The sequence below is a fragment of the Podarcis liolepis genome, assembly GCF_965112155.1.
Source record: "Podarcis liolepis genome assembly, chromosome: 4".
In the NCBI taxonomy this organism is placed as follows: domain Eukaryota; kingdom Metazoa; phylum Chordata; class Lepidosauria; order Squamata; family Lacertidae; genus Podarcis; species Podarcis liolepis.
This window is the reverse complement of record NC_139558.1, coordinates 106,231,229-106,243,485: the sequence shown is the minus strand read 5'-3', so window position 1 is coordinate 106,243,485 and position 12,257 is coordinate 106,231,229. Positions and strand designations below refer to the sequence as shown.

Here is a 12,257-nt window from a genome sequence, read left to right as displayed (position 1 = left end):
TATTTCCGGGCGCTGCTCTGGTTTCACCAGAAGCGGCTTAGTCATGCTGGCCACATGACCCGGAAGCTGTATGCCGGCTCCTTCGGCCAATAAAGCGAGATGTGCGTTGCAACCCCAGAGTCGGCCACAACTGGACCTAATGGTCAGGGGTCCCTTTACCTTTAGGGAATTCTGGTGGCCCAAAATTAAGGAGGATATCGCAGAATACGCGAGGGGGTGCGAAGTCTGTCAGACAGCCAAAGGTCAAAGGACGGCCCCAGCCGGGCTGTTACAAGATAGATAGATAGATTAGTTTATTACGGCCATAGGCCCATATTCAATACATCATGCAACAGAACAAGTATAACAAAATAAAATTAAAAAATTAAAAATTAAAATACATTTAAATCAAGTACATCTCAAACCGTAAATTTCTAAATTCCATTAAAATAAGAACAATATATCGCTTAAAATATCAAATTATCAATATATATCAATATTATTTAAGCAAAATCAATAGTCATAGAGTAATCCATTTTTCCTCTTATAAGCTAATACTGTTATCAGAAATCTGGCAACAGAAAGGGACCTACTCGGATCAGAATCTTGCAATAAATATATTAGCTGTGTTTCCAAGGAGTCACCTGAGATTTCCAATAATAAAGGGGACAAGAATCTGATCCGAGAAACCTAATGTAGTGAACAACAGAATAGTATATGTTGTAAAGATTCTATAGATCTATTATCACATACACACACCACTGAGATCCGACCATTGGAAAATCTATTATTCAAGACATTGGAAGGAAAGGCGTTAAATCTTGCCTTAATAAAGGCATATCTGTGGGCCGCTACAGACAAAGAAGTCAAATAAGATGGTATCTGCTGTGAGGGCACTATGCCAAGATTTAATGGTGAGCAAGTGCCACTACCCAAAATGGTGTTTTGTTGTAGGTCAATCTCCTCAAGTTTTTGAGTGAGGGTTTTTTCTGCTGTGGCTAGGTCCAATTCCAATAATTCTGATGGAGACAATCCATAGGAATGGATCTCTTTTGCCCCTAGGACGGGAAAATTATCTCTCCAGAGGCATTGGATCAAATACAGATTCGGGAGCCTATGCCTTAAGGACAACCAGTAACAAAGGCTGCGCCTCCAAAGAATATTTTCTAAAGATGTAGTTTTTAATTCTAAGCGAATAGCTGCGTTACTAACGCACTGAGGAAGTTTTAGCAGTCGTCTTAGAAATTGATTTTGAATTACCTCCAAGGACATCTAGTTTACTGCGGTCCCCCATAAAGGAACAGCATATGCCAATGTTGCAATTACTTTAGCTTTGAATACTTTCAGGGCAGATGGAACATGAAGAACCCCGTCCGAAAGAAAAAGTGCAAAAATGCAAAGGATAGGGCATTGGCCTTGTTTAAAATATGTGCAATATGTGCCTTCCAACCCAGATTATATTGGAGAAAAACTCCCAGGTATTGAAATTTATAGACCTGTTCAATAGGTTTTCCATCTAATTGCCACTTATAGGATTTCCGACTTTTTGAGAAAATTAATACTTTTGATTTAGATTGATTTATAGTGAGGGAATTTGTTTTACAATATGAAACAAAGAGTTTTAATGCTCTCCTGAGGCCAATTCTTGAGAAGGATAAAATCACAGCATCATCAGCATAGAGTAATAGTGGGCAATGATAGTTTGCGAGGCGGGGGGCATGGGTGATTTCCTGAGATTCGGCCAATGGTATCCTCATGTCACTAATGAATAAATTGAAAAGAAAAGGAGCTAGGATACATCCTTGCCGGACTCCTCTGTTGATGGGCACAGAGTTTGTGAGATCGCCGGCTGGGGTTATTCTCACCCTAGCAGCCGACCCCTCATGCAGCTGGATTATTAACCATAAAAGTCTTCTATCAATTCCCCATCGGGCCAACTTTTCCCAGAGTAACCTTCTGGGGATGCTGTCAAATGCAGCCTTAAGGTCGATAAAAGCCGCACAAAGTTGGCCTCGGTTTGAAGAGGAATATTTCCGGGCTAGATGGTGCAAGACTAAAACATGGTCCGTAGTTGATTGGTTCGGTCTGAATCCTCCTTGCTCGGGGCCTATCAGTTTCTTTTCTTCAGCCCATTGGGTAAGTCTATTCAGCAGAAAACGTGCGTATATCTTTCCAACTATTGACAGTAAACTAATATTCCTATAATTCTCCGGATCGTCTGGGGAGCCTTTTTTATATATTGGAATTATAATTGCGTCCTTCCATATTTTTGGCACCCTTCCAGTTGCATTAATAGCATCGAAAGTAACAGCCAGGATTTTTGCCCACCAGTCGGAATGTAGTTTTATGGCTTCCGCCGGAACCAAATCTGGCCCAGGGGCTTTGCCGATTTTAAGTTTAGAGATTAAATTCAAGATTTCATCGGGGTCAGTAGGAGGCCAGATGGGGAGATGGTCAAATACATCATCAAGAACGTTGGTATTGGGATCTGGTGACGCAAAATATTTCCTTAAAAAGGATTCCCAGACCGGGGCAGGAATTATTGTTAAGGGGTATCTCCTTGATCTTCTATTAATCAATTGCCAAAATTGCCGTGAGTTACGTGAACTAGAGGCGATTATAAGCGCCTGCCAACGATTTTGTTGCCACTCTTGCTTAGCCATTCTCTGGGCTTGCTTATATGCTATTTTTGCTTGTTGGTAATTCCTAGGTAATACTAAAGCACCAGAAGATTTATATTCATTGTAAATGGCACAAAGATGTCGTCTAGCTTGTTTGCATTTTAAGTTAAACCAAGGGGCACCGGTCTTAAAAAGGGCCCGATTTACTTGGATGGCTGGTACTGTGAAAAAGGACATAAGATCTTCTGTAAGCAGAGAGAATGAATTGATAATTTGTTCATGCCCATACAGATCTAAATCTAAAACAGCATGAGTTTGAATTTTCTCTTGCTGGAAGAATTCCATATATTTTTGGGCTTGAGTTACTGACCATTTTATTCCTCTCACTTGTTCGGCATTATTTATTCCCATATATATGGGGTGTCTAGACTTGATAGACTGCCAGTCTAGGGAAAGCTTGGCACTCAAGGGGAGATGGTCGCTCATTTGGACGTTTTCTATTTTAAAATAAGAAAAATTTGGGAATAAATCTCTAGAAACAATAAAATAATCGAGAACACTATTTGTAAGTGTGCTCAAATGAGTAAACTCACCCGGAATATCCGGGGGACAATTTCCATTTAAAATTATCAAATTCAAACGTAAAATCAGCTGATAAAGAAGGGTTCCCGCTTCATTAACCCTATTATCTTTCGATTTTCTCTGTATATGGGGGGAGAAATCCAAGTTCTGGTGATCAGGTATGACCCACCATTTGGCCTTGCCTAGCGCTTCCCAGTTTGCAGCTGTACGAGCATTAAAATCACCTCCCATGACGGCTGAGATATTTGGGAACTTAGTGTAACAGAAAGCTAGGTGTTCTTCAAGTGTTTCCCATTTGGAATGGAGGTCCACTACCTGCCCCCCGGGGGGGAAATAAACATTTGTTACCAGTAATTCAAATTTCCCTCCTGAAATCAGTCCTGTAATCGCATAAGGAGAGAAAGATTTAACAAGTGTAAGTTTTGCTTGCAATTAGAGGGAAATGGCTATTGCCAAACCTCCCCTAGGGCGTCCACCTTTAAGAGAGGGGCTAGCTGGAAGCAAAATGGTATCGTATCCATTTATGTCAATCACCTCCTCTTCCCAAGTTTCTTGTAGGAGAATTACTTGGAATAAATTAACAAATTTTAAGAAGTCTGGATCAGATTTCTTCCCCCTCCATCCCGCAATATTCCAGCATAAAAATGACATCAAGGGGTGGCTGGGTTGGTAGTTAGGTAGTCAGATCATGTGGGCATGGGATTCTAAATTTGGGGGAGTTTCAGCTTCAAAAAAATCAGTAATTTTCCTTTGAGAAGGTGGCAATCGTGCTATACATCCCAACTGTTTAGATTTATTGGGGTGGTTTGGCTGTAAAGTCGTGCCACTCGTCTCGCTAAAGGCAGATGTTAGGCCTAAGATAGTTGACTTTTCAGAGCCTGATGGTAGAGTTAGGGGGGTATTACTTACAGAGAGCGAATTTAAGTCAACAGGTATCGTGCCACTAGTTGAGTGATCATTAACTGTTTGGATAGCTTTGTTAATACGACCTGTCGGGTCTTCAACCAGATCACTCTTCGGGGCTAAAATTAAAATAGAGTCATCTCTCATTTGTTGGTCTGGTTCAGCTGGTTCTGTTACCGGTTCGATGGTATCTATAGATTTATTCAACTTGCACACGTTAGAAGAGAGTGGGTTAATAAAGTTACAAGTAAGTGGACCCATATGGGGCACTTTACATGGAGAGCCTAATTCAGATTCGTTAAGTTCCCTCATTTTGTCCCAGGCAGATGTTGTAGCCATATTTGCCTCAGAGATGGGGTGCATAATAGATGGGTCTGGTGATGGGGTTTCCGCCTCCAGAATATGGGAGAGTGGATTCATCTCCGCAACAACCAGTTGGTTGGTAGGGGTGGGTGCCTTCCCAACCCACAGGTCCAGTTCTTGGTGGTATAAGCATGGGGCAGAATCTGAACCACAGTCTCTATCAAGCATATTTTGTTTAGGTAATCTCAGCTGTTCCTCCGTCACTTTTGTCAGGCAGAAGTAAAGGGTATCAATTTTATGAAGTATTTCTTTCTGAGCTTCTTGCGGGAGAACGCTATAAGAGTGGAGTAAGTTATTATCAAAGCTATCAAGGTCGATTCCCTGATTCTCCGGATGCCTGGGCCCAAGGGAGTCCAACCTTTGAGAGTCCTTGGCAGTCAGACCAGTAGGGTGTTTGAAGATGTCCTCCGCAGAGTTTATATCAATTAGAACGTGTTGGTCAATCTCGTGTTGAGTTTTTGGCAAATTTACAATATGGGGGATAAGTGGAATTGGAGGTGCTTCATTTTTAAAGTATCTTGAGATTCTTATACCACACGTCTCCAGATGTTCTCTACATTTGTACACTAGTTTTGCCAGTCTCCCCTCATAGAATGAGACCACCGCTCTGGCAAGGAATCCGTTGAATTATAGATATTCCACTTGGGCCAAATCATTAGGGTTATTAAGGATACCCGGCATATAGATCTTTAAAAGGTTCAATAGATGGACTTTATGCTCTTTTTGTGACAGGAGTCCTGGGGGTTTAGGATAATTTGATAAAACGAGTTTGTTTCGGTACAGCACCAGATTCCAGTTTTTATTTGTTAGATTTATCAGATTTCTCTTCTTAGAGGGATTGGTTTCATCTACAGATAGAATGTAAGTCCATGGATCTTGGATCAGAATGTCTTGCTTGGAGTTAGGTGTTGGGGTAAGTGTTAAGGGTTCCAAGCAATCCATCGCAGCGTCAAGGCAAGGGTTTATAGAACGTTCTTGCTTAGAAGATTTCCTGGTTAGAAGTTTCTCAGTGTTGCCACTGGTCTCGGTTATTGGGATACTCTTGAGAAGATTAAAGAGCTTTTTAAAGTCCATTTTTTTGTAACGCACTGCCTTAAAATTTTTAACATTTCTGCTCTTTTTTACCCTTATGGGCCTCCTTTTCAAGGCAGTAGCCCTACAAGATCTCTTGGCCTTCCTTGGTAATCTGTTTTTGCAGGTGGTAGGAAGGAAGTTGTTATTACTTTCCAATTCTACAGTCACCTCGCTGGGTTCCCTACAGAGAGTTTTGCAAGTGTCCATCATTATAGTGAGGATTTCTGTACAAGTGGCCAGATGAGATTTTATATTTTCGAGATCCTCAGTTAAAAGCACAAGCCATTTGATAACTGATAAATCCTCATCCTCATTTGTCTCAAGTTGGAAGCAGGAGTCTCTTGATGTTTTAGGGTTTCCCGAAGACATCTCTGCAATTTGTTTTAACATTAGTTCTTCCACTTCTCGGACTTGGGATGGTTCAGGGGACGCTTGAGATTTAAGTCTCTGTTTTGGGAGTACTTCGGTGACTGTACCAATTATGTTTGGATTTACCTTGGGCTTTATTGGCCCTTTGTTGTGGCATTCTTCTACGCAATCCTCTCTCTGCACAGCCGGCCCTTCAGTGGAGGAGGGAGAAGTTTCAGTTTCCTGGTGATTCTCACTCGGCTTGACTTTACCCCTATTCTTAAAGGACCGAGTGCTTTTTAGTTGTGCTCCCTTTAGGGTAGTTCTTTTAGAGAGGGGTCTTAAATCACTCTGATAAAAGCCTGATGTTCTACAGCCACTCCTGGTCGTCACCATTATCTATCTTGTAAAGGTCAGGTTGGTAAAAATCTCACCTCGGCTCACCAGCTGTGTTGGGGGTCGCAGCAGGGCCCTCCGCGGGACCGCTTCCAAGGTAGGCAAGTAATTAAGACCAATTTGCTGAGCTCCTTTGCCGTGGGAGTCACAGGCTTTCAAGATTGATGGTATCGTCTATTGCTCCTTATCTGCAAGGCGCTGACTCATCCGGCACATTCTCTACTCACAGCTCAACATTCTTCTGCTCTCAAGCTCCAGGTTAAAAGAAACAGTTGGTAATTAAGAAAAATAAAATACTTGGTCTAAAACGAGTTAAAACGAGATAAAATCAATTAAAACTCAGTTAAAATTTGTGGAGCTCTGGAGCTGACTGCCTGGCCTGTCACCATCTTGACCGGAAGTCCGCTATCCCCGGGCTGTTACAACCGTTACCCACCCCAAGTAAACCATGGGAAGTGGTATCCATGGATTTTTTCACCAACTTGCCAGTGTCACAGGAGAAAACCCCCGGTTATTTGGGTGGTGGTAGATGTGCTGACAAAGATGACACATTTTGTACCTTGCTCTAAGATACCTTCCACAAAGGAGACAGCAAGGTTATTCGTGGATCATGTGTTTAAGTTGCACGGTATGCCATCAAGGCTGATCACAGATTGTGGAAGTCAGTTTACTTCGCATTTCTGGAGGAAGTTGATGCAGTTGTTAGGGGTGGAGGTTAGCCTGACTTCAGCTAGGAATCCACAGAGAAACCGAGAGTCAGAAAGGACCAATGCCACCCTGCAGCAATACTTGAGGTGCTCTACATGCTACCATCAAGATGACTGGGTAGAGAAGCTGAGCCTGGCCGAGTTTGCACACAACAATGCGGTCCACGCATCCACGGGCGTGGCCCCCTTTGTGGCGAACTGTGGTGTGCATCCCAGGGCCTTTCTGGGTAGGGAAGAGGTGCTGTCAGTACCAGCAGCTGAGGAGTCTGTGGAGTAAATGGAGTACTTGCATGAGATATTGAAAGACAACCTGGAAGCATCAAAGGCAGGTTACAAAAGGATCTCGGACGCACATAGGCGGGAGGGAGAGAAAATCCAGGTAGGAGACCAGGTGTGGTTGTCCTCAAAGGGGTTGCCGTTCAAAGGGAGGCGCATGAAGCTAGAGCCTCGGAGGCTGGGGCCGTTTAAGGGGGTGCAGGAGATTAATCTGGTGTCCTTTAGGCTCCGGTTCTTTGCTGTCCCCCTTTATTCCAGCACACAGGTACCAGGGGGAGAGGAAGGAACCTCCACCCCCCCTAAGCTGGTAGAAGGGGAGCAGGAGTACAAGGATAGATTCTGAAACTGGGATGCTTGCGTAGGCAGAATGATTAGAAAAACACCAACTGGAGTACCACCTATTTACAAAAAATGACTGTTCCAGTCACCAGTCTAGCTGCCGCATTCTGGATTAGTTGTAGTTTCCGGGTCACCTTCAAAGGTAGCCCCAGGTAGAGCACATGGCAGTAGTCCAAGCAGGAGATAACCAGAGCATGCACCACTCTGGCGAGACAGTCACAGCAGATAGGGTCTCATCCTGCATACCAGATGGAGCTGGTAGACAGCACCCCTGGACACAGAATTGACCTGCGCCTCCATGGACAGCTGTGAGTCCAAAATGACTCCCAGGTTGCACACCTGGTCCTTCAGGGGCACAGTTGCCCCATTCAGGACCAGGGAGTCCCCCACACCTGCCTGCTTCCTGTCCCCCCAAAACAGTACTTCTGTCTTGTCAGGATTCGACCTCAGTCTGTTAGCCACCATCCATCCACCAACCAACCGCCTCCAGGCACTCACACAGGACCTTCACTGCCTTCACTGGTTCTGATTTGAAAGAGAGGTAGAGATGGGTATCATCTGCATATTGATCAACACCCAGCCCAAGCCCACTGATGATCTCTCCCAGCGGCTGTATTAACAGAAAGGAAAGAACAGAGCATTGTGTAGCAGATCATATTGATCCTGTCTCAGAGGAGGACATTTCCCTTTTTCTTTTAGGGTCCAGTGTGCTTTGAAGATGTCGCTGTTCGTTTCACGGACGAGGAGTGGGCGTTGCTGGATCCTGACCAGAGAGCTCTGCATAAGGACGTCACGGAGGAGAATCGTGGGATCGTGGCCTCTCTTGGTAAGTCTCCCTGTGGGATCGTCCTATCTGCCTGGAAATTCAAAAAACACCTCTATGTGATTTCCACAGAGCTCAGCAGCACCCCCTACAACACTGGGGAACCAACACCCCCACAAGAAACCTTGAACAGCAAATTCCAGTTTTTTCTGTGAACCATCTTCCTCCAGTTCTGCCTTTTTATACCACGATTCAGCTGGTCTGAACTGGCCAGACATCTTAAATGTCACCTTCAGAGTTGTTCGGAAAGATAAGTAGCTTCTGTCAGGTTTTCTGTTTTTGGTTTTTTTGTTTTGTAAAAATGATATTTATTACTTTTAAAGCTTACAAAAAAAAAGAAAAAGAAAGAAGAAACAAAAGAAACAATACAATATAGACAATACAAAACACAACCTTAACATCTAAACACCATAAACTATACAAAACAAAAACAATTTAACACACATCATACCTTTACCATAATCTATCTTCCATTCCCTTGTTTCATTGACCTCCTCTCACCTCCCTCCTTGTATTCCACTTCTATATGTTATCTCAGCAAATCCTTTATCTTAAAATATTTTTAATCTTATTCCCCATTAAATCTAATATACCTATTTACACTTAACCTCTTAAAATATTTCCACTAAGGCCAAAAAAAAATTCCATTCCAAGATTTTTCTATCCCTCATTAAATTTTACAAAATTTCCCTATATAGACTTTAAATTTTCCAATCTTCTTCACCGTCTCCTCTTCCTGGTCTCGGCCTCTGCCAGTCCTTTCCGTCGATTCCATATAGTCCATCAACCTGGAGATCTTATGTCCGAGGCTCTTAACTCATCTCCACATCCCTTCTGCCAATCTTCATATTCTTTAATTCTAGAGAGCAGATCTCGGGGAAGCTCCGACCCAATAGCATTTTTATTCCATCTCGACCTCTTCCAGTTTCAGCCACAGAGGGCCCCGACCTGTAACCCTCAACCTGCCTCTGTGAGGTTAAGGCTCCCCCTTGTATTACTTTAAGTTCAACAACAGCAACTTTCTCCTTCTCCTTTTCAACGATTCGCCCTGCTGAAATAGATTCCTGTGCCAGATCCTGAGTTATTTCTGTGTTGGTATTCACTTTTAGTACCGAAATGTCAATTTTGTAGCCATAGCATCTATTTTCTTGTGAAGCTGTTTCAGCAAATGATCTATCCTGCAAAATGCAGACACTATTATCTCATCTGCCGACATTTTAGTCCAAGGTCAGTCTCTAGTTCTCACAATTCTTATCGTACAGCTGGATTCCTCAGCTCGACTCTTGTAACAGATTCAGCTCAACTCTTGTAACAGTTTCAAAGACTCCCTCTAGGGGGGAGCAATCTCCACTTGTATCAATCCTTTCCGACACAATTCCAAAAGTAATATAGTTTCAGTTTCCAGTTACTTTTTCAATTGCTTTTTCTTCCTTTTAAAACGCAGAAGCAGATAGTGAAAGCAATATATTTCTCTTACTAACTAACTGTTTTTCGCTGTCAATGAACTCTTCCAAACGTCAGTCTGTTGGCAGCCCGTTCCCAGGAGTTCAGAGCAGTGATAATTTAGTTTTTATCACTCTCTCCTGCAGGATGCACAGTCCGCAATTTCCCCCCTCTTCCCCTGCTTCCAAGGGGGGTTTAATGGTTTCAATTGATGGAAATTTAACCCTTTACATGAGGCTTTCCAAGACCTTAGCTTGCAACCTCTTTGCTTCAGTCTATTTACAAAAAGGGAAGGCGGACTTCCTGTTTTGAACCTTCCCCGCTCGTTGCCAAATTAAGGTATTTAAAAATCCAATTTTCTTTTTTTTTATATATAATAATTTTTATTAATTTTCCAAACATATATAAAACAGAAAATAAAACAAAACAATACAAAACATACAAACATATAAACACGTATAATTTCTTAAACTTATTTTCATACACCTTTTTTCCCGGACTTCCCCATACCTCCCTTTTTCTGCATCCTTATGTTAGCCCTTTCTCAGCAACCCTTAGTTCAATTAATTCACTCATTTTCATTTTACATTCTTTAAAGTTATGATTTACAGCTGCAAATCTCTATTTCTTATAACTATAACATCTCAACCATCGTCAATCTTACAACAGTCTTTAAGATATTTTTTAAATTTCTTCCAATCTTCTTCCACCGTCTCACTCCCCTGGTCACAGATTCTGCCGGTCATCTCTGCCATTCCCATGTACTCGATCACCTTCGCTTGCCATTCTTCCAGAGTGGGTAGTTGCTGCATCTTCCAATACTTTGCCAGAAGAATTCTTGCCGCTGTGGTAGCATACATAAAAAATGTTCTATCCTTCCTTGGCACCAATTGGCCCACCATGCCCAGGAGAAAGGCCTCTGGTTTTTTCAAAAATGTCCATTTAAGGACTTTTTAAATTTCATTATAGATCATTTCCCAGTAGGCCTTTACCTTCGGGCAGGTCCACCAAAGGTGATAGAAAGTACCTTCAGTCTCATTACATTTCCAACATTTGTTACTGGGCAAATGGTAAATTTTTGCAAGTTTGACTGGTGTCATGTACCACCTATAGATCATTTTCATTATATTCTCTCTCAATGCATTACAAGCTGTAAACTTAATACCTGTATTCCATAACTGTTCCCAATCATCAAACATTATGTCATGACCTATGTCTTGTGCCCATTTGATCATGGCTGATTTTACTGTTTCATCTTGTGTATTCCACTTCAGCAGCAAATTGTGCATTCTCGACAAGTTCTTAGTATTGGGTTCTAGCAATTCTGTCTCTATTTTTGACCTCTCCATCTGGAAACCTATTTTCCTGTCCTGTTTAAATACCTCATTTATCTGACGGTAGTGGAACCAATCTCGTACCTTAGACTTTAATTTATCGAAACTCTGCAGTTTAACTCTTTCACCATCTTGTTCTAAAATTTCACAATACTTTGGCCATTTGGACTCCATATTTAGTTTCTTTGACTCATTAGCCTCCATTGGTGATAACCACCTGGGAGTTTTACTTTCCAGTAAATCCTTATATCTTATCCAGACATTATACAGTGCTTTCCTCACAATATGGTTTTTAAAGCCTTTATGCGATTTTACCTTGTCATACCATATATATGCATGCCAACCAAGTCTATTATCATACCCTTCCAGATCCAAAATATCTGTATTCTCAAGAAGTAGCCATTGTTTCAGCCAGCAAAAAGCTGCCGATTCATAATAAAGTCTCAAGTCCGGCAGGGCAAAACCCCCTCTGGCTTTTGCATCAGTTAAAATCTTAAAGTTTATTCTGGGCTTTTTGCCCTGCCAGACAAATTTTGATATGTCTTTTTGCCACCTCTTGAAACAATCCATCTTATCCAAGATCTGGAGTGTCTGAAACAAAAACAGCATTCTAGGCAATACATTCATCTTAATGACAGCAATTCGGCCTAACAAGGAAAGTCTCAACCTTGACCATATTTCTAGATCTTTCTTCACCTCTGTCCAACATTTTTCATAATTGTCTTTAAATAAATTTACATTTTTAGAAGTCAAGTTCACACCCAGGTATTTCACCTTTTTTGTTATTGTTAAACCTGTTTCACTCTGAAACTTCTCTTTTTCCGCCATTGTTAAATTTTTCTCCAACACTTTGGTTTTTTGCATGTTCAATTTAAATCCTGCTACTTGACCAAATTTCTCAATTAATTCTAAGACTCTTTTAGTACTAGTCTCTGGCTGTTGCAAAGTCAATACCAAATCATCTGCAAATGCCCTTAATTTATAGTCTTTTGCTCCGAGCTCAATACCTTTAACCAATTGGTCCCCTCTAATCATGTTCAGCAAAACCTCCAGGACTGTTATGAAAAGT

General features: G+C 41.8%; 2 protein-coding genes across 3 annotated transcripts in view; both read left to right on the top strand.

Moving 5' to 3' along the window:
• LOC310705058 (uncharacterized protein) overlaps nt 1–12,257 on the top strand; it is a 261,167-nt gene that overhangs the window by 6,147 nt on the left and 242,763 nt on the right. The gene's annotated exons all lie outside the window — the stretch shown is intronic.
• The window catches only part of LOC310705048 (uncharacterized protein), a 61,711-nt gene that overhangs the window by 19,978 nt on the left and 29,476 nt on the right, over nt 1–12,257 (top strand). For both annotated transcript variants that reach the window (XM_083499362.1, XM_083499361.1), the window contains one exon: nt 8,288–8,414. In XM_083499362.1, coding sequence (XP_083355488.1) covers nt 8,288–8,414 — 127 coding nt within the window. The remainder of the gene's footprint in view (nt 1–8,287; nt 8,415–12,257) is intronic.